Here is a 23,551-nt window from a genome sequence, read left to right as displayed (position 1 = left end):
TCATGGAGATTAAGTCCATTAATGGCTATTGGCCAGGATGGGTAAGGAATGGTGTCCCTAGCCTCTGTTTGTCAGAGGGTGAAGATGGATGGCAAGAGAGAGATCACTTGATCATTACCTGTTAGGTTCACTCCCTCTGGAGCACCTGGCATTGGCCATTGCTGGTAGACAGGATACTGGGCTGGATGGACCATTGGTCTGACCCAGTATGGCCATTCTTATGTTCTTAATATAATAGAACAGAATATCATGGTTGGAAGAGACCTCAGGAGGTCATGTAGTCCAACTTCCTGCCCAAAGCAGGACCAATCCCCAGACAGATTTTTGCCCCAAATTGTCCCCTCAAAGATTGAAGTTACAACCCTGGGTTTGGCAGGCCAGTGAGCTATCCTGCCCCTCTTAAGGCTCTGACCCTGTGAATATTTACACACAAACATAAACCCCTCTACTCTGCTCAAATTTAAGCATGTGTACAATTGCTTGCAGGGCTTAAAATTATACAAGCACATTATACAATCATTTTTATCTCTGTCATATATATGTTGTAAGAGACAACATTACTTAATGTACTTTCTCACATAATAGTTCATCATTCTTCAGACAGTTCAACATAATATATTTAATAAAATGTCTAATTATGAAAATTTGCTTTGAAAACTCTCTCTCTAAGTACAACTATTGGTATTTATCAAGTCTGAAAATGGCCCAGTATCTACATATTTATATCTGATATGATTAAATGTCAATCAACTGTTAAGCAATAAAAATGAGGATGTCTAACTCATATTTCTGTGCTAAGTATTGTAGTTTTCTTACATGTTTGGAGATACACAAAAATTGTATTGTATTTAGCATGTAAATGAGTTATGGAAAAAGTAGATATTTTCATTTGAAATACTTAATATGACCTTTATTTTTTTCATAAGTAAAAACATTTGTTAATCATTTTGTTGATCCATGACAGAGGGCATTTTGTTTACCCTAACTTGCCTAATATATTATTTTTTTCTCATAAATACCCTGAGTAGATAATATAAAATACACAAGCTGAATCTCATGTGTTTACTAAGAGATATGTCAAGATACTACTCACCACTTTCCCACCAGACTTTGTTTCAGCTGCACTCATTGTAAATGTTTTTGTCCCTTTATCATAAGTACAGTAATGTTTTACCCAGGTAAATCCAAGGGGTCCTAGATGAAAGAAATGTAACAATTTTAAAAAAATCTCTGTGTGGACATTTTACCACAATTTTATCATGTTATGGATACATGTCTCTCTCATTTGTATTTCACAGGCAAATATTAAGCTGAGTCAGCAGCAAATCAAAGAGAAAAACAAATTGTCTGTTTTACTTCTGAACACATTTTTTATGCTGGCAGCATTTTCACCAACTCTCTCAACTGATATTAGAAGGGGAAAAATTTTCAAATCATTTTAAGGCACCTAAAGAAGGTCTGATATTGAAAAGCGCAGAGCACCTGCAGCTCTCGTTCATGTCGACTGTAGCTGGAGATGCTTAGCATCTCTGAAAATCAGGCCACTTGTGTTTGAGTGGGCAAGTACATCTGTATGGAGGCAAATACTTGGCACCCAGCTTTGAACATTTTAGCCTACACATGCCTGATTTGTGACATTATACTGTTATTTATAACCCATTGTCCATGTGAACACAATCCATTTTAAATCCAATTTTATTCTTTCCTGGCATCGTCTACAAATATTGTCAAAACTTTGTTCTGAGGGATACCTAGTGCTCCTTTCCTCCAATCCATACTCACCCTTCTATTTCCACAATACATTTGTTATAGCATTTTACAAATTTGCTTTTTGGGAGAAATGAAATAACTCATTGTTTCATAGCCCAACGGTATCTTTAACCTCTTGTGTGGTACTAGCAACAAACATGTATAGTATTACATTCAGGAATGGCAAATACTAACCAAACTAACTTTTGGACAGCATACATAACTGGCTGTGGGAAGCTAAAGCCAGCATGACAAGGAAATAAACAATTAGCACCTTCATCTCTGAGGCAGAGATTACAGACCTTCTGACTTTTCCCCAAAATAAACTAATGATCAAATCCTTTTTCAGTGAGATGTCAAGTTGGCCTCTCATCATTTAATGAAACACTTCATGTGCCTGACATTTCACTCCTTTCTTGCTCTCCCATTAATAATGCCCAGTATAGTTTCCACTTAACACTGGTTTTTATTACTATAATTATTCAGTTAAAGGGTACATGCTCTGCTTAAACCTCATCTATGCTACCACTACTGCTGCTAAAAATCTGCAAGGTTAAATAAGAACAGAACAATGGCTCTCTCCTTTTTGCTCATACACATTAATAGGAGTTACGGTCAAGATTTCCGTGGGAAAGTCAATTATCTATAACATACTACAATCCCTTGAAATGGTTCTGGGAAGGCAGATATCCTCGGGTAAGACCAGATATGATATAGGAGATTCTAATGCCAGATGCCAAGTATTTTAATGTTAGACTCAGAAATTAGGAATGAATCAAAACTAGATTTGTATTCAAATAAATACCAGCATTTTATCATGATCTGTATTTGTTAGAACACCAAACTTGCATGCACACATACACATCTCAAACAAGGTCTCCCTACTTCTCCAGCTTCAGCCAGGCCCTCGTCAAACAGAGCACTGTGTAGCACACAGGATTGAAATTACTTTACTAAGGGGTTATAATGAACGGTGCAGCTCACTCAGCCAGGTTGTTTACCTTTGATTAGCTTTGAACAGTGCTATTTGATACTGCAGCTCACATACAGCTTTTTATCTTTCTTCTGTCCTCAGTGTTTGGTATCCAAGGCCGTTCACTCTTTCAGTTTGGGTCAAACTGCTCTATGGTTCATTTCATGTGGTCTCTGATTCTATTTCACCTTCACATTGTGATGTATTGGATGACTCCTCTCAATGTTCTTGGTTAAGTCCATTAACTTTTTATTCTATTTGCTTAACCTCTTTGGACCCTGCTTAATTCCAATGTTTTTCCTTATCACTTGTGTGTAGATGAGCTATAAATCTGTACCTCTTTATCAGGGTTCTTCAGTTACCTGTTTTTGTATTTCATGTTGTTTCTCTCATGTATCAAATTGGAAGTTACATTTTGTTTTGCTTCTAAGTCTCTCCATCTTATGCTTTGATCCCAACTGTCTCATGGATTGGACACTGGGTTGTTCCCTAGAACTTCTTTATCACCCTATATCTGTGAGGATCTGCTAGAGGCACTGGGGCATTTGGGAGGCATAAGACTGCTGGCTTTCAAGAGACTGAAGTGGTGGCAGGGGGTCACTTGAGGCATGTGAGAGTGGTGAGAGGCCAGTCTGTCAGTTTTAAAGAGAAAGGCCTCTAACAAATCAGGATACTTTTTTTCCAGCTTATGATTAGTTAGGGCCAGACAGCTCTTGGGAGAGTTCCCTGTGGGCCAGTTTGACCTTAAATATAAACAAATCAACAAAACAGACATGAAATCTGCCTTACAATTTACCGGAACAATTTACCTGGCATCCCCTAAAAGCTGAAATGCAGTAAGGCAATCTTCAAATACTGGTTGTACACAGATGTAATACTCACGTTTCTCCTGCACATAGAGATAGCCTTCCATTGTCCATTGACTGGGTGGTTGGTAATCCTGGTTGGCAGATTTCATTCTCTGCATTAGTCTCTCTACTTCCTGCCTGGTACTTTCAAAATTATTTCGTGTCTAAGGAAAATAAAATGAGCAAAATCATACTAGTAACTTACTATTTCTGAAGAATCTAATACTATAAGTATACGTATTATTACTACCTCTGCTACTACACTGGAATATGCTAGTACATTCATATTTAAACAAACAGGGATGCAGCTCCAAAGGAAATTAAGTTATTAACCCTAGTCGTATGTTATTCTTATTACTATGCTTTGAAAACTGTGTCAGCGGAGCACTCAAAACCTTGACTTAAACCCACAAAAGTCAAGGAAATTCAGAGTAAAGAGCAGGAGTTAGATCAGTGGCTGTCAACCTTTCCAGACTACTGTGCCCCTTTCAGGAGTCTTATTCTTCCTGCGTACCCCCAAATTTCACCTCACTTAAAAACGTACAAAATCATACAGGAAAATACAAAAGTGTCACAGCACACTATTACTAAAAATTTGCTTACTTTCTCATTTTTACAATAATTACAAAATAAATCAAATGAAATATAAATATTGTTCTTACATTTCAGTGTATAGTATATAAAGCTGTATAAACAAGTCACTTCATGAAATTTTAGTTTGAACTGGTTTTGCTAGTGCTTTTAATGTAGCCTGTTGTAAAACGAGGTAAATATCTAGATAGTTGATGTACCCCCTGGAAGATCTGTGCAAATCCCCAGAGGTACATGCACCTCTGGTTGAGAACCAATGTGCCAGACTTCACTGAAAGTACACTCAGTATCTTGCAAGATCGAGCCCTATCTGGTCAAAATATAGACTCAGATATTTGCATATTTGTGAAAATTACACCTTGTTCCTGCAAATTTTAAAAGGTCAGTAAAATAATCCTAATCCTAGCACTTAACTAGTATATACTGCTTTATATTTTTATGTAATGAAATTAACTAATTAATCCTCACAAGGTCCCTGTGAAGTAGGAACAGTATGTACTAAACTAAAGCTAAAATGTACTTAGTCCATGTCTGTACAGCACTTTGAAGATGTAAAGCACTGTAAGTCTCATTGAAGCTCATGCCACTGTAATTAGAAAACAATTAGTGATTTAACTGACAACAAAAAAATTAAGCCACATACATGCATGGCTTTAAGCATTAGTATAATCACATGCAGGTTGAAGCATTCTCTGTGAGGCAAACTGTGGTTAGCTAGTGAAGTCTAAAGAGGCCAGGTTCCTCCAAGAACTTTTGAAGAAAACTTTTTCTTAGGGAGACCCAGGGCCCAATCCAAACTCCACTGAAGTCACTGGAAGTCTTGACATTGACTTCAATGGGCTTTGCATCATGGCCCCTGTGTCCCTGAAACCAGGAAGGAGCCTGTTTTCAGTGCTCATCCATATGTCACTGCTGATTTTTTTTTTTAAACCAAGACAGCGTTTCGTCTCAGTTCTTGTAAAACCAAGCAGAGTGGCCACCTGAAGGAAGCAACTGGCAAGCTGATCCAGTGAAACTGACATCAGGCTGGGTGAGAACATGTGGACTCTGCAGGGCCTATCACTTCAGAAAGGGCTGTCACATATTATTGTTGTCCTTCCCTAGATCAGGTCACCCAATGAACGACCCTCTTGAGACAGCCTTCCCTCATGCAGAAAGTGTGATTCATGTTCAGTTACACTGCTGCAAGTGATGAGTCTGCAGGCAGCTCAGTTGATTCAAGCTTCTGCTCAACTCCTCTGCATTGCAGGTGAGTATTGGCCTGTGAAAGGGGCTATTAGAGGAAAGAACAAAAGGGGAAAAGGAGGCAGACAAAGGATAGAGTGGATGTGATGGAGTGAACAAATGTTGCAGAGGATGCAGGTGAGATAGCAGGGCAAAAAGTAGGGAGGGAAGATGAAAGAAGCAGGAAAGAAGAAAACAAAAAGAGAGAAAACTAAAGCATTGAAACTATAAGACAAAGGAGAGGACACCATTTTTTCTCCTCTAATTCCTCGTCCTATATGCCTCCCTGATCACCACCACAGCCAACCAACTCCCCCTCCACCTCCTGCAGGAAAACCATTGCCATTTTCTGTTCATCACTCTTTTGCTTACATAATTTTAAAGTTTCTAGCTTTCACATGTTTGGGGGGAAAAATCAAAAAGATTTCTTCTTCTCTCTGCCTGACCCAGAGCTATGGCCCTGCAGATGTCATTCCACAAGCAATTTAAATAAAGGCATTAACAATTATTTAAACAAGAGAAAGAGGTGAATGTGTTTTTACCTAATTGTGAAATAGGAGAAACAATTTAGTAATTCTCGTTCTTGTGGCACATTTACATAGAAGGTGTTAACACAGTCCCAATTTACTTTTTATCTGTCTTTGGTCCATTATCCTCAGACCCAGATTGGTAGAGTTCTCCCATACTTTAAAATAGAATACCAGGGTTGGAAGAGATTTCAGGAGGTCATCTAGTCCAACCCCTTGCTCAAAGCAGGGCCAATCCCTAGACAGATTTTTACCCCAGTTCCCTAAATAGCCCCATCAAGGATTGAATTCACAACCCTGGGTTTAGCAGGCCAATACTCAAACCACTTAGCTATCCCTCCCCACTTAGAGCTGTGGCCCTGCACTACTTAACTACTTAAGTCACTGGACTGGAGCATAGCTATTTTTCTCATCCCTGCAGTGAAGCAACAGTGACCCCTTGCGCCTTTAACCAAAAGTGGCAAATATACAATTTGGAAGAAGAAAAGATTGTGAGGACTTGTGGACAGAGGGGGACTTCTATGTGCAGACCTGTGTGTGAAGTGAGGGCAGTGTTAGCGACCACCACTCTATGTCCTTGGACAGTGCTCTCCACGGATTTCAGGATCCACATGTGGGAGCAGGCATAAAGGAGGATAGAAGGGTTGGGGCCAAGTGAGATACACATTGTATTTCACATCAAACCTAGGAAGAATACATTAATACAGTCCAAGGCAAAACCACCTTCATACTGTGGAGTCCCTCACCCTTATGGGAGTGGTTGCAGGGGCAGTAGTTAGCTGTCAGCAAATCTCCCCTAGAGCCATGGAGACCAGCAACTGGCCTGTACGCTGCAGGTTTAGGAGAGGTGATCTCTCAGGTAACTAGAGCCAATCCCCTGGATGGCTTTCACATCAAGACAGGGACTTGGAAGTACACTCCATATTCAATGGGGAGTCAGTACAGACAACAGACCAGCAGGGCTAGTGGTTCATGGAAACCTGTGGTGCTAGGTAGATGAGCTGCTGCATTCTGTCCCACATGAAGCATTTTCATGGTGTGTTCTTTTATTCCTGGACATAGGCCCTGAGTTAGGAAAGCACCTGAGCACGTGCTTAAGTCCATCTCTATTCAAGACAACTTAAATATGAACTTAAAGTGTGAGCTTAAGTGATGTCCTGTACGGGGATATATTTGTGAATTGAGGAGACAATGAGTTGCACTAGTCAAGCCTGGAGATCATGGATCAAACATCTGACAACTGATTTTCAAAGATTGCGGGTGGAAAGAAACTTGATGCTATACCTTTCATTCAGCAAACACTTTTCAAGTATTCATATTTTTTATTTATGTTTCTAAACATTTCAAGATTTAGAATTGCAATAAAGCGTTTCTACTCGCTCTTTTATTATTTTGAAATTCAATTAGCTGAGAAATTGTAGTAAATACTGTTCAATCTTACATTCTGCAAGTTGAATTGCAACTGTTGCTTGTATGGGGTGAACTCCTGGGCCAGCTCATATCCCTCATGGTAAAAAGTAAATAATCCCTGAAGAAATGCCAAAAGCTGAAAAGGTAAAATAAGATGTTAATGTCAAAACATGCATTACAAATATTAAGAACCACAAATACCAAAACAGGCATTATAAATATTAATCATCACAAATATAACAGAACACATGCTGATTAAGAACATAAGAATGGCCATACTGGTTTAGACCAAAGGTCCATATAGCCCAGTATCCTGTCTTCCAACAGTGGCTAATGCTAGGTGCCCCAGAGGGAATTAAGAGAATGGGGAATCAACAAGTGATCCATCCCCATCGCCCATTCCCAGCTTCTGGCAAAAAGAGGCTAGGGACACCATCCCTGCCAATCATGGCTAATTAATTTCATTTGGTGACCCCTAGTTCTTGTGTTATGATAAGGAGTAAATAACACTTCTTTATTTACTTTGTCCACATCAGTCATGATTTTATAGACCTCTATCATATCCCCTCTTAGTCGTCTTTTTTCCAAGCTGAAAAGTCCCAGTCTTATTAACCTCTCCTCATATGGCAGACGTTCCATGCCCCTAATAATTTTTGCTCACCTTTTCTGAACCTTTTCCAATTGCAATATATCTTTTTTGAGATGAGGCAACCACATCTACATGGAGAAAAAGTTATTAACTGCAAAACAGAAAAGTAATTTCAAAGGACAACTGACCCATTGTCCTTATATACAGGTGAATCTTAAGATGCTGGAAAACAAAAAAAAGGATACCTTATTTGTTGATCTCCTCTAATTAGCAAAACTATGATCTTAATACTTTTGGAGCCCATGCTTGCATTCCTGGACCACCCAAAACTCTCATCACTTTCAGTGGCAGCTTTGCATGAGCAAGGAATGCAAACTTTCAAAGTTCAAGGGATTTTTGTTTTGTTTTGAATATATAACAATTCAGAACATTTTTCCACCTTCCTCATTCCAAAATCTCTGTCTATGACCTATTTTCTCCAGATGAGAGTCTTGAAAATAAGTTTTGGACAGCTTCATTACTGAAATGAATACAAAAAGTTCCAGATCACTTCTTCCTGCTCTAAAGAACAAAATATAAACTCTGATGAACTTTAACTGGTATGTCTTTTACAGTTTCCAGTAAAGAATTTAAATCTGTATCAACACTGGAAATTTCTTCCTTTCTTTTTTTTTTTAATTAACATTTAAGCAGGAAAGAGTGCCACTGAAGTTTTTGAAAGACTCATTTTGGTCCTTTAATGAATATAGTTCTGCCATCTATTGATGTTTTTATACTGTGCCTATTGATAATAAAAAGAGGATGACTACTGATGATGCAGCAAGTTATATCACTATTAAACCATTAATAGATAGTTTTTCTTGTGGCATATGGTGTAATTTAGTTTACGGTAATTATCTAAACATAAGAGCCTGAAAATGAAAGCACTATAGATACAAAGTATTATTAGTACTATTATTATAATTATAGTACTTTATGTTTGACATACAAGTCAAATCTACAATAAGGATGTTTTCCACTTGGATACATAATTTAAAAGATGGAAATAAAATGCTTAATGTATTTTTTTTCTTTATTTATGTTAGCAATACCACAGAGTATGAAAAATGAAACATTTTTAAAGTACTGAGTTCACCATTTGTGCCATTTATATGATTTTTTTTGCACTTCTCTCACCTGGGATATTGAAACTAGATTGTCTCATTCTCTTGTTTCATGTGCCAACAAGAGTATTGCATTCTAGGGTGGAGAACAATGCAGTTGAATATTTGAAATAAAGCTGCTGCTGAGGATGATACTTTGTACATCTAGAGACCCTATGTCACGGAGTCACCGGGCGATGCTCTGGAACTGCTCCCAACCAAGCCAGTCAGGACTTTGGGGAGCCTCCTCTCCCTTGGAGCAGACTTGTTCAGGGCAAGAAGCTCACACGTCTTCACCTCCTGGGTCTCTCCTTGGAGCATTCAGCATCCTCTGCCCCTCCGGGCGCTTCCCACAGCGAGCCTGCCTCAGTGGGGTCCTGGGGAAGCCACCGGGTCCTGCACCCCCACTTCGCAGTCAGACATGACTCTTAGCCAGCCAGTAAAACAGAGGTTTATTCGATGACAGGAACGGGGTCTAAAACAGAGCTTGTAGGTACAGAGAACCGGACCCCTCGGCCGGATCCATTCTGGGGGTCAGTGAGCCTGACCCCCACGTCTGCCCTCAGCCAGCTCCAGACTAACAACCCCTTCCAGCCCCTCCTCTCTGCTCAGCCCCTTTCCCGGGCCAGGAGGTCACCTGATCTCTTTGTCTCCAACACTTTCAGCTGGCACCTTTGCAGAGGAGGGGCCCAGGCCATCAGTTGCTAGGAGACAGAGTGCCAGGCATTTAGGTGCACTGGCCATTGCTCTGCCAGATACTTAAGAAGTGCCATGGGGACACTGAGGCACCAACACAGTATTCAGAGAAAACATTAAGAACATTCTCAGTTCGTCACACCCTATGACCCAAAAAATCCCTCAATGCCCACTGGTAGAGTGCCCACTATACTGTAACTCATATCAGGTTGGGCACACTCACTACCCCCAACACGTGTTGTCATAATATGTATCTAAAAAGTGTCCTGTAATGTGTCGTATGTAAACTGGTAACATGATGGTCCTGAAAAATCACTGTGATGTGCATACCGGTTGGATACAAAGAGTTACATATGTGTGCCAACATAGGTTCTTAAAATATGTTTGTGAGGCAGTGCATTTGTAACCCAAACACCTCCTGGGTGAGGTGTCTGTTCCATCTAGTGGTACCAAGACCACTTAGAGAGAGAGAGAGATTAATGAGTCTGCTCTACAGCCTTAGCTAACAGCCAGCTGGCTTTTAGCTCATGCTGTAGTGTCATGGACTAAACTCCAGAGATCCCCGGTTCAATCCCAACAGCCGTTGGAGTTACACATACATCGAGCCTGCCCTAGGCAAGGAATGTGGATTGCCTTGTCTGATTGGCTTGAATACAAGCAGAGGACAATTAAAGTATATTTGCATATAAGGTAAAAAAAGCAATCAAGCTAATGGAGGAAGTAGCTTATAGAGCTCACCAGAGCCTTCCTGTTTTTTGAGGCAGAGACAATGGTCTTTGGGTAACATAAGGGGAACAAAGACACATTTTAGTTATCCACCACTTAGACAACAGAGGATACAATACCGTCTGAGCATGTGAAAGTTGGATCCCCTGGCCTGGAGGGCTAGAGATACCAGTAACTTGATGTAAGTAAGAAAACTGCTGAGGCAAAGACTGTAAATTCTTAAAATTAAGTATGAGTCACTAGAAAGCATGTTCTGTTTTGCTTGTAACCAAACCTCTCTCTTTTTCTCTTTCTTAGTATCATTTAAATCTCTGTTCTTTATTAAGCTTATGCTTGTTTTATTACAGACCACCTCGGTGCTGTGTATTAAAGTGAAGTATGAGTCTTCAGCTAACTTAACAGGCTGATGTGTGCACTGTCTCCTTGGAGGCAACAAACTTCTGAGTGTATCAGTGAGAGGAACTGAACACTGCAGAGAGACATCTCCAGGGAACTCAATATCTGGGGTTAACTGATTGTTACCTGCAAGACAAGGTTTAGACTTGTTACCTGCAAGACAAGGTTTAGACTGGCAGAGTCTCAAGGAGATTGCTGGTGAGGTACACAAACTAGTGTGGCAGGGAGCTGACACACAGTCTAATCACCAGCAAAGCTCTCACCTGCTGAGACAGAGGGGTAACACAGTGGCTTTAAGTTCTAGATGTCCTGAGCAGAATATTACAGGCCTTTCAATCTGTGTTTCTCAGAACACTTTACAAACAACAATTCATTAAGTTTCACAATACTCTTGTGTAAGTCAGTAAGTATTATTATCCCTGGGGGAAACTGAGGCAAAAAAAACTGAGGCAAAAAAAAAGATCTCAAGGTTGCACAGCAAGTCAGCAGCAGAGCCTGGAATATAAAATAGACCTCTTGAGCATTAAGCTTTTTTAACATCTTATGTTTATTTACTTAAAGGAGTAAGGGATAGCTTAGTGGTTTGAGCATTGAATTGCTAAACCCAGGGCGGTGAGTTTAATTCTTGAGGGGGCCATTTGGGGATTGGTCCCCCTTTGAGCAGGGGGTTGGACTAGATGACCTCCTGAGACCCCTTCCAACCCTGATATTCATTAATATATGTCAATGTCCATTTTAAAGCAACTGCAGATTACACAGCCAAGAGGAAAGATCCTCAGCTGGTGTATAATTGTCATAGCCTCATTGACTTCAACTGGGCTATGGCAAGTTACACCACCTAAGGATTTGTCCCGTGCAACTTTCTCTTTATTAGAGGTTTTGCAAATAAAATGCGACAATTTCTCAGAAAAAAATAAGAGATCTATCCAAGATCTGAGAACTGACATTGACTAGGGAATTTTTAAATTTGAGTTTTTCTCATCTAAAATATTTTTAGGACATCTTTTGTTTTAAAGCTACTCTGTAAAATTTATTTTTAATGTGAAAAACCAAAATTAGAAGAATGCACTCTATGCTTATGGTGGGCTTTTTTAAATGACTAAACTATAAAAAGAAAATGCACTGACCCCTTCTTGCTGTGCCAGTTTATACGTTTTTTAAAGATAAGTTTAAGACCTGTTTGTGAAGAACACTCACTTTTGGCTGTTTATTCTATAGCTCTGGGAAAGATGCATTTAAAAAAAAATCAGCAAACCTCCTGCACATGTCCTTTACATTTTTTTGTCTTCATTTTCCCTAATACAAATGAGGTTAAGGTTTGAGCATACTGTGAAATGAGAAAAAAATAACTGGCACTAGATGGCAGTAAAGTTGAATTTATAAGAAAGGATAACACATCCGGATAAATGTAAGGATAAAATGCTTTATGTTTTAGCTATGGTGCATCAAGTTGTGTTTGTTTGTTTGTAAGTGACTATTCTTGCAGTGTGGCAGTTGTGCATTGCATGCGATCTGGTCTTGGGAATCTCTTGGTCAAGGGCTCCCCAAACACTCACTCCACCTACTCACACTCCCAAAATGTTAGTGTCTCTCTCACTCAGTCCCCTGATGTACTTCATGCCCTGTGTAGAAATCATGTATAGTGAGGATGCAGGTATGCATGTATGTAAATACCACTGCTAGTGGAAGGAGACCCTGTTCTGTAATGCCCTTCCACAGCCACTGCAGGAGAGATCATGACTTGGCCTAATAAGCACTGTGTTTGGAGAGCCAAAATTGAGGTGAAAAACTTTTGTCCCTAGCTCATGACGTTTGTAGCTTTTTGGTGGCTACTTACAAGCAGCACTATGTCAGAGTCTGGCCCATTGCGTGTAAATTTAGAAAAAGCATTCTGAATGTTTTGTTTTTTAAAGATGATTCTCAGTATGTATTTTTCAAGGTGATCTTAATGTATTAAGAAGTGATTGGTTTCACCAAATGTTACATACAATCTCCAATGTGTTTATATTATCAGTTTTCCAAGTGCAACAAGCACTTTATTGCTACCTCACTCTGAATACCTAATCAGTCAGATCAATACAGAAATCAGACTTGTACTCATTTAACACAATAATCTGTCTGCATGCTGCAAGAGCTGCAAGGATTTCAAGGGAGAACCTGAAACAGAATCCAAAGACTGCTTGGGCCTTTATTTATTTTTATGTAAAAGTTTGTGACCCTGAGATTGCTTGGTCATTTCATTCTCACAGGAAGAAGATTGTACTTAGGTTTTGGAAAGAAGAGGAATTTAATCTTTGACCTGCAGTGCATCAGCCAAAAGTCACTGTCTCCTTACTTCAGTTTATTTATGTCTAAGTACAAGGTACTCAGCTATCCAGTTTAAAACGAATTTGGTCAATAGTGTTCTGGGAAATGCAAAAAAGATGGAATTGGTTTTTGAGTTTTACTATCTAGACAAAATTTCTATTTAATAAAAAACAGTATTTATTTTAGATAGCTCAAGTTTACACGAGACCATCATAAACATATACGCAATTAGAATTAGTTTTATTTATTTTTAAATTTTTGATGACTAGTTAATGATCCTATTCCTCACACTTCAGATAGGTCAGATTTTAGTGATCTCTAAGGACCTGCTCCTGCTGCATGGAAATCAGTGGGAGATCAAAAGACGGAACAGGGTCCGACTAAGCAAGCATTAAGAGAAGTCTAAATTCAACTTTCCATCAAACAGTGTAAATCTTGAGAAAATGGCATTGGTTTTCACAGGGTTACTCTGGATTCACACTGGCATAACTGATAGCAGAAGCCATCTGAGAGGTTGTTTTCATTTATATATTTGCTTTTGGTTTTAAATGTGTTGCAAGGTTTATTGTAGAATTAATTTAAATTGTGCTTCAGAGTTCAGTTCAAAACATCATGTATCCAACTCCATGCAGAGTTTCACTCTTGTTTTCCAAGAAAGAACTAGTTTTAAAAGAGTCAAGTAATATGGTAGATTGCCCTCTGGTGGGAGCTGTGTGCCACAACATGTACGCTGAAAAGAAAGTCTGGGATACACACCTTAACACACTTAAAACTGCCTTCAGTAAAGAAAGGCACTCCACCAGTACATTGCATCATGAAACAGGCCACCCAAGTACACCAGGAGAACCTGCTTCAATACAGGAAAAAAATAAACCCACCACCAACTGCACAAGCCTAGTTATCACCTACTACCCCACACTAGAACCCATAAAGGGGATCCCAGATACAACCCATATTTGATGGGGGGACCTACCACTTCTTGAAATAAATCTTTCCCCAAAGCCCTCTTCTTGCCTTGAAACAACCCCACAACCTCATCATAAAAAATAAGCTCCCCACAGACCAGAACACACCAACTCAAAGCAGCACCAGGCCCTGCCAGAACAACAGATACAAAACCTGCAGACAAATCTCCACTGCGACAATGATCAATACCACACAACACACCTTTCAAGGTCCATGAGTCGGTCCTGTATATGGCATACCTCATCCAGAGCATCAAATGGCCCAACAGCAATCATGTGGGTGAAACAAGACAATCCCTACACTCTTGAGTGAACACACACACACACACACACACACACACACACACATACACACACACACACAAATGATAACAGACAGAAACACTTTGTCACCCATGAGCAAAACACTTTTCACAAAGCGATCAATCCATATCTAATTTCCCAGGCCTCGTCCTCACAGGAAACCTGCACAACACTTTCAAAAGACAAGCCTGGGAACTTAAATCCATAACTCTGCTGCACACCAAAAACCATGGACTTAACAGAGACACTGGTTTTATGTCCCATTACAACATTTTGTAACAAATCCTTCATTGTCTGCTAACCTTCCATTGTCCTACAACTGCAGACATGTTAACTGCCCACTTCAATTTGTGTGTCTCTTATAAGTGTGTGAACCCTTTATGCTTAAAAATCTGTCCCACCTTACATTTAACTTGGACACTATGATCACCTTCTCCAGACTTCAGGGAGAGCTCTGTGGGGCTTGAAAACTTGTCCTTTTCACCAACAGAAGCTGATCCAATAAAATATATTATCTCACCCACTTTGTCTCTCTAATACAGCAGAGGCAGCTCCCCAACCACTGTAATGTTAATATCATGCATTAAAGAAGCGAGTCCACGAAAACATTAGTGAAGCAAACACATTTTCTAACATCTGAATGATCAACAAGAAAAATAAGTAAGAGGAACTTCTGTATCATAATGCAATAAGATCTATAAACATGGAAGATAATACATACAAAACTACTTAGCATACAGACTACAAAAACTGCTACATTTGAGCCAGGTCTATATATCTAGGCTTAGCTTTATCCTTAAATGGACCTACCCCACTCAGCAACAGTGTTCAGGAAGGGACAAGGGTAGGGCAGCTAGAGAACACAATGATTCACTGTCCAGTGGGCAGCATTCACTGCAGTGTTTCTATAGCTTCCTTTCTTTGGTAGAACCACCAAAGGCAGGGCAGTACTGAAGATAGTCGTGCCATCCTTTGAGTATGAACTCTCCTGGACTGCAAAAGCCACAGGTTACCCACAAGAATCATTGTCTCCATGGAAATTATTATTCCCAAGGACAAAGGGTTTTGAAGACTTCAAGGCCAGAGTCTTGAGATGAGAGGCACTGAACAGCAAGCACAGAAGTAGATCCATGGCCTCTGGGGGTGGATACATAGGACCTTTGTAAAGCACTAGAACTCCCATCTTAGAGATAATCCACTGAGCATGATGCATCCACCATCCCTCCCTCAAAACCTTTGCAACCTCCCCACCTCCAAAAGAAGACTATCCTCCTACCCGGCAATTCCCCCTCCAATGCACTAGTGTAGACAAGGCTAAATGTGGGCAAACACAGTTTATCTTAAACGAAACTCCATATTTCCCAAATGAGAAGTGGTAGTTTACCCACTTCTTTTTTCTCTCACTCCTCCACTGCACCAATGGGTATTACACACCTCATAGGATTTGCTGGGTTACATTCCCCACTTTGTTTCCCACAACACTGAGCCTTTCCAAGGTTCAGTATGCAGGGACATTAATAGTGCAAAGTGTCAGGCACTTAGGGACTAACAATAATTTTTTTTGCTATAAGCTGCCGTCTTATCAGCTGAAAGCAACAGAGGTGGCAAAAGTCCTAGGTGTATTGGTTGATCACAGGATGACTAAGGGCTGCCAACGTGATGCAGCCGTGAAAAAGGCTAGTGCAGTCCTAGGATGCATCAGGCGAGGTATTTCCAGTAGAGACAGGCAAGTGTTAGTAACATTATACAAGGCATTGATGAGATCTGGACTACACAGTCTCCCATGTTTAAGAAATATTAATTCAAACTGGAACAGATGCAGAGAAGGGCTATTACTATGATCACAAAAAGGGAAAACTTACCTTATGAGAGGAGACTCAAAGAGCTTGGCTTGTTTCGCCTAACCAAAAGAAGGCTCAAGGGAGATATGATTGCTCTCTATAAATACATCAGAGGGATAAATACCAGGGAGTGGGAGGAGTTATTTCAGTTAAGGGCCAATTCAGGAACAAATGAATATAAACTGGCCATCAAAAAATTTAGGCTGGAAATTAGACGAAGGTTTCTAACCATCAGAGGAGTGACGTTCTGGAACAGCCTCCCAAGGGGAGCAGTGGGGGCAAAAAACCCAACTGGCTTGAAGACTGAGTTTGATACATTTATGGAGGGGATAGTATGATGGGACTGCCTATGAGGGCATGTGGCTGATCTGTGACTGCTGATAGCAAATATCTCCAATGATCGGTGATTGGACACTAAATGGGGTGAGAGAATTTTTTCCCAGTTGTCTGGCTGGTAGGCCTTGCCCACATGCTCAGGGTTTAACTGATCGCCATATTTGGGATCGGGAAGGAATTTCTCCCCGAGTCAGATTGGCAGAGTCCCTGGGGTTTTTCACTTTCCTCTGCAGCATCGGCTATGGGTCACTTGCAGCTTTAAACTAGTGTAAATGGTGGATTCTTTGTAACTTGAAGTCTTTAAACCATGATGTGAGGGCTTCAGTAACTCTGCCAGAGGTTAGGGGTCTATTACACGGGTGAGTAGGTGAGGTTCTGTGACCTGCAATGTACAAGAGATCAGACTAGATGATCATGATGGTCCTTTCTGGCCTTAAAGTCTATGAGTCCTGACTGGCACAACAATTTCCCCTCCTTTTACCTCCACATCAGAATCTCTCCTTTCCTCGTTGACAGATCTCTTTGAAGGGAAATTTTAATAAAATAAAAATACAACTCCCTGTATTCATTAGTTACACTTAGGGCACTTCAAACTGTATAAAGGAATGAGATACTAGGCTGGAGTATCAGAGGAATGATACCAGCAAAATACTTTATAATTAGCACAGCTAATGAAGAACAATTAAATGTTTCTGAATTTATATGACCCTCATCTCAGTAGTATCTGAGCACATGTAGAGCATAGGTTGTGAACTGCATTGAGCAATCAATTCCATCATATACTGAAAGAAGATAATATCACATAAGTTACTTAAGATGGCATTTTTCAGTAATCTGAAAGTAATTTGCACTACACTTTCCACAGCAAAAAAAATAAAATAAAATAAATAGACATAACTCTGTCTAATGCCCTCCAAAATCCCTATTGAAATATATGAAATGAGTGATTCTATCTGTCAATTACCCCCTGTGTAAGTGTTTACAGTATGATGTTTTTATATACATCATTTTAAACCTCAACAGGCCACAACTTTTTACCACTAGTTGCTGCGTTCTAGGACTTCACTGGGGAGAAAAACATAGAAAGTCAGTCTCTATTGTTCATTCCATGCTTTCAAATGAAAAAAAAATTAAGACTCTCATCTAACATGCAATTGTTAACATCCCACCTAAATCCACTCTAAAATGCATCTACAACCTGTGAATCGTTTTCCCTGATGCTTGCACACACTTATAAGGAGAGCCTTATACAAGAGAAAGTTAATGGAAAGTTGGCACTTTGGACCTCCTAAAATCTTCAGGCGAGATTAAAGTTTTGCTTTTTTTCCTACTGAATGTGTTTGACACTGAAAATAATGTTTGTAGTAAACAGGAACAGGAACAGTAAAAATCTTCATCAACAAATGTCTCTAGGCCTTTTTTCCCATGCTTCCCTTTTAGCTTGCAATGTCCTTCCAAAATCTAGGTATGCCGTGCTGTTGTAGCTATGTCGGTCCCAGGATATTAGAGAGACAAGGTGGGTGAGGTTATATCTTTCACTGGACCAAACTTCTGTTGGTGAGAGAGAAGTTTTTGAGCTATACAGAGCTCTTCTTCAGGTCTGGGAAACTTACCTCAGATGTCACAGTTACATACAAGATGGAACAGATGGTTTAGCATACGTACTTAACACATATTTCAAAGGATCATTCAAGGTGAAGTGGCCATTCACACTCCTACAGTCATAGGCAGGAAAGGAAGCGGAGGGGATGGGAGAGAGAAGCAGCTGAGGGGAGGGTTATTAATGGGTTATAGACTGTTGTAATAAGTCATGAATCTAGTGTCTATTAAGTCCATGGTTTTCTGTGTCTAGCAAATTTATGAATTTATGGACACTGGAAAAATCCACACCCTTAAGCGACATAATTTTGCCAGCCTAATTCTCCATGTAGACAGCGCTATGTCGGCAGGAGAGCTTCTCCCACCGATACAACTTCCGCCTCTTGGGAGTTAACTACAGTGATGGGAGAGTTCTCTCTCTCCCCACTCACTGTGGCGATGCAGTGTTTTAAATGTAGACTTGCCCTAAGTTTCCCAGTATGAAGAAGAGCTCTGTGTAAGTTTAAAAGCTCATCTCTTTCACCAGCAGAAGTTAGTCTAATTAAAAATATTACTTCACCTACCTTGTTTCTTCCAAAAGCATGCCTGTTTCTTCGTATTTTTCAAATCTTTCCTAAAATCCCATTTTTACAGCCCCAGTATGAAATGAGGGTGAAATCTTCGCTCTGATTTGCATCTTTCCTTACTCCTCCCTTTTTTGGTGTACATTACATCCTCACTGATAGCAAGTCCATAATATAAATGATAAGTGAGGCTATGTTTTAATCATGGGTATTTTTAGTTGCTGGATCAAGGTTCATTAGTTTCTCACTAACATGCATATATTCACTTTGAAATATATTCTCATCTCAAAATACATGAAGATAGGCACTTAGAGTAGCTCTTCTTGGGGAGGGGGGCAGTGGGGGAAGAGCTGGGGAGTAGGCTCCCTGGCCGGGAGCTCAGGGTCCGAGCAGGATGGTCCCGCGGGCCGGCTGTGGCCCCCGGGCTGTAGTTTGCCCACATCTGATCTATATCTACACTGCAAATAAACGGTCCCTTAGTCCAAGCCCCAGGAGCCTAAGTCAGCTGGCATGGGCCAGCCACAGCTGTCTAGCTGCAGTGTTGACATACTTTAAGTATAGATTTATAGTCTTAACTGCAGAGTCCTATTAGTTAAAATCTTGGCACAACTTCTGCCAATTACACAGTGGTCTCAGACATGTTCTGCTACAGACATTATATAACTTTACAAAAATACCTTAATAATTATACAAATGAATTTTTAATATTCTATTCATGTTATTTCATATGTAAAAGCAAACATGAGGTAAACTTCGTACTCTGAGCACTTGAAGACTAATATGTTTGGAGTTTTGAGCCAATTTTTATATTAGGAAATCTCTGTTACGTGTTGCACAGATACAACCTCTTAAGTTCAGCCATTAAAATGCCATACAGATTTTAAACTTCTTTTACTTCACAGTAGACATGAAAACTTTTGTGCAAGTCTTTAAGAAATGAGGATAGTTCCCAAGGAAAGAATTTTATGCCTGTTTGCTCATGAACTACTTCCAAGAACTCCTTTAATTAAAAAGAGACCAAAAAACAAGAACATGAACCAAAATTTTCATCTTTAAATACATTCACTGTAAACGTAGGTAAAGGAAGTTAAAAATAAATACAAAACTTACAGGTTCAACAAATTCAAATTTCTTTTTCTCCTGTACTTCTTGAATTTTAAACACATATTCTAATGATGCTTCATAAAAGTTTTGATGTTCTCTGTCGATCTGCGTATCTGCCTAAAAATAAAAATGAAGTACATAAAATTAATATTAATTTTTTGGTTATAACTGGCTCACTTATGGTTTCCATTATTAACTATTTATTTAAGAATCTCCTAAGTTCCAGTGTTCTGTTTTATTTCCCGGCCCTACAGACTCTTATGCTCGTAACAAAGCAGCGGCTAGAAGAGTATGCTAAAAAATGATGAAATACTCTCCATCAGGAGCTACATAAAATGTCTCTGCAATGCTCTCAGACCAGGGACCTGTGTCCCATGAGACCTCTAGACAAGCCAATGTTTCTCTTCCTTTAACAACCAACCTTTTCATAAGGGCTGTGTGAAATGTATTCAGAGACACTTTATTTGTCAATAGTTTAACTACTGAGCAATTTCAAAGTGAACCAGGATGAAATGTGGTACACAGTACAAGTCACCAGTCCAGACATTAGTCTTTCACCAAATACAATCTAAACTGGCAAAAGTGCAAGGAACACAAAAGGATGACAAAAAGCAGTCAAGGATCAACTATACAAGATTTAAAGCAAGGAATATTATTAATTTGGGCATGCAAAAATGTTCCAGCTGCCATAGAACACAAATAGAGACAGTCCCCCTTATTGTTTCACAGTCTAAATGTAACAGGACACAACAGGCCAGGGTCATAAGGAGACAAAACAGAAAAGGAAAGGGACAAAGAGGACAGGATAAAATAAAATCAGACAGTTCCTGAGTAAGGCAAGGACACATCAGGATGGTTACATTAATTTAGGATAAAATCTTCAAACCTAAGTGCCTAAAGTAAGACACCTACATATGTGGCTCCCCACCCAGAGCTGCTGAGAATTAATTAAGGTCAGTGGGAGTTGTGTGTGCTCAGTACTTCTGAAAATTAGGGCACTTATTTAGGTTACTAAATACAGATTCAGGACCCTAAGTTTAGACATCCAAGCTTAAAAATTTTGGCCTTAGGGTTCCCCCCAACCCTGCTCTTCTTTCATTTTCTCGCCTCTCCTGGATTTATTCTATGTGAATTTTAGAAAAACCTGGCATGAAGCAAGGAAGGGTGGCTTGAGGTGCTCCACACATTCAGAGCATCATGGGAAAAGGTGAAGAGGAGGGAGTGGGACAAAAGAACAAAAAGGGGCATCAAAGCTGGTGTGCCTTGTTAAAGAGTCTCTTGAATATCATGCATGACTGATTCCTTGCACATTTCCCAGCATGAGTAGTTTCAAATGCCTTTTCCACAGAGAGAGAGGGAGCGAAAGAGATGGGATATGTTTTTAAACACACAAATCTTGCAGCCTGTCATTTCATAATATGAATCAAACTGTCTGAGAATATAAACATATTTTATAGTTTTACACGTTCATGATAGCTAATTTTCATGTTTTCATTTTCCCAATGTTTTACAGAAAGTGCAGTGTGCAGTATTTGCTGGAAATTTATGAGTATTGACTGCTACCATAGGTCATAGGCAGGGATTGAACCTGGAAACACCAGCACCAAACCAAAGGCTTTTGTCACTGGAGAGAAAGAATTAACTCCACCAACTGATAAGAGTAGTGGGCTCTTATCCTCCATGTAAACAAGCCATTAGAGGGAGACATAACACATGACCAGTTCCCATTTTAACTCAATTTTTTCAGTTATTCATAACTTTCCTTAAGGAAGTTCCTTTTGGACTGAAATTGTCTATGTCTTGTCCCAGGTCTAAGGGAATTTCTTTTTTTAATTGTGGAAACTTTCAGTAACATCAGTTCAGCCATTTCTGATTTATGGTAGTATAAAAATAATACATTTTTCTCTTATGTTCTGATTAAATTTGGAACTCAAATAACAAACATATGTGAAGCTAGAAAATTGAAGATGGTTTGTTTTATAATTTCCATCAAGGAACAGAAAGAATATTCATTTTTAAAGAAAACAGGTTTAGTATTTTTTAAATCTTGTCTTTGTATAATCAGTATTTGCCTTCAGTTAAAGATTCTGCCTGTGAATGGCATGTCTAATTAATACTGCTTCAGCTAAGGGTGTGAATATTGTCATTTAGTAGCATGGAAACATTTAACATTGAACCACTTCTACAGTACTCCATTAGCACTTTAAAGCAAAAATATTAGATTTAACAGTATCTTTCAAATGAATCAGTAGCACTTGTTCCTTTTTAGGCCTATAAAAAGCAAAACAGGAAATTTAATGCAAAAGCTAATGTTAAGGATAAGAAATAAAGCACTCAAAAGCCATGCAATTCCAAAAATTAAGGCTTTTACCACAAAGTTAACTTGGCCATGTGGTATTTTTGTTGTATTTTCTATTACTGGTTTCCTTGATGAATCTAAAACGTAGTATATTAATAGTTATGTTATAAAAAGTATATATAATAGGGTATATAAGGTATGCAATTTGGCAGAATTTAACAACGTGTTACAACTTTAGGGTACGATCCTGCAAACCTTAACTCATGGGATTGCAAAATACGAGAATTTAAATAACAAGGGCCTCAGTTTTTACTTTTGGTTATATATAATAAATACAGTTTAATTTGGTTTTAGCAAAGAGCTCTTTCAGGGCTCAGTTCAGGAAAGCACTTAAGAACATGCTTTAATCCATCCACAGAAAAGCACGTAAGCATATGTTTAACTTTACTGGGACTTAAGCACGTTTTGACACACTGTCCAAAACTTGGGCCACAATGATCATTTGGGTATAGCGATCAAATCACACTTTTCAAAAGCCATCTTTGGTGAAGGCTGATGAGTTTGCTTGATCAATGTGCATTCACAGTTGTAAGAATCATTTAAGAAGTGGTTTATTTGAACTTTTCCAAGGCAGGAAAGATTTTCACACCTTTTTGTATGATACTCTGCCAATGGTAAAGAATGGCTTACTGTCTGGTTAATTACAGCAGCAGCTTTTATGATACAATTAGAGTCACTATTATTTTCACTGACTGGAAATAGCACTAGAATGTGCATCTGAACTCACCATGTTTTTGCAAGATGGACATGCCTCCATACATGAGCATGATTTTGAAAGCTCAGTTTCATGAATCTGCATTTAGTGTTCAATAGAGGGCTACCAAAATTGATGCTTGTAGTATTGATTCAGATCTATTCCTTTTTAATTCTGTAACTCTCATTTATTTCCATAGGTTTTCTCACAGGGATAGTAAAAAAGTTGGTCATAGTGGGTTTTTGGTCTTTTTACATCACATACTGTTTGCAGTTTGTAAAAAGTGTTTCAATAGTCTGTGTACTACTATGGAATGTGCTGCATATTATGGCAAAACTCATACCCAAATGATCTTCATCTTATCCGCTATTTGACAGTGATAGCCCAAGGTCTAGCACAAAGAAGGATCTTTAGTATGTGACTGTACCCCAGTAACTACAGATGTATGGAAAACACAGGCCTCCACTTGAATCAAGATGGAACATCAGAGGTCTGAAGTCTGCAGTGGCTCTACCTCTGCATTACAAATAAACAAATAACTTTGCAACCTATTCCATTTTAGAGAAATTGCATATGGCCCTCTGGCTCATAGCTAGTGCCAACTTCAGC

General features: G+C 39.3%; 1 protein-coding gene across 1 annotated transcript in view; it reads right to left on the bottom strand.

The window, feature by feature from the left end:
• Positions 1 to 23,551, bottom strand: part of ARHGAP42 (Rho GTPase activating protein 42) — a 264,435-nt gene that overhangs the window by 47,675 nt on the left and 193,209 nt on the right. Inside the window, exons 6-9 of the mRNA XM_030560108.1 lie at positions 19,896 to 20,006; positions 7,354 to 7,458; positions 3,605 to 3,734; positions 1,094 to 1,194 (exon numbers count right to left, since the gene is read on the bottom strand). Coding sequence (XP_030415968.1) covers positions 1,094 to 1,194; positions 3,605 to 3,734; positions 7,354 to 7,458; positions 19,896 to 20,006 — 447 coding nt within the window. The remainder of the gene's footprint in view (positions 1 to 1,093; positions 1,195 to 3,604; positions 3,735 to 7,353; positions 7,459 to 19,895; positions 20,007 to 23,551) is intronic.

Source organism: Gopherus evgoodei, chromosome 1 (assembly GCF_007399415.2).
Source record: "Gopherus evgoodei ecotype Sinaloan lineage chromosome 1, rGopEvg1_v1.p, whole genome shotgun sequence".
NCBI lineage: Eukaryota > Metazoa > Chordata > Testudines > Testudinidae > Gopherus > Gopherus evgoodei.
The sequence above is the reverse complement of the archived record's forward strand: the minus strand, read 5'-3'. Positions and strand labels throughout refer to the sequence as shown.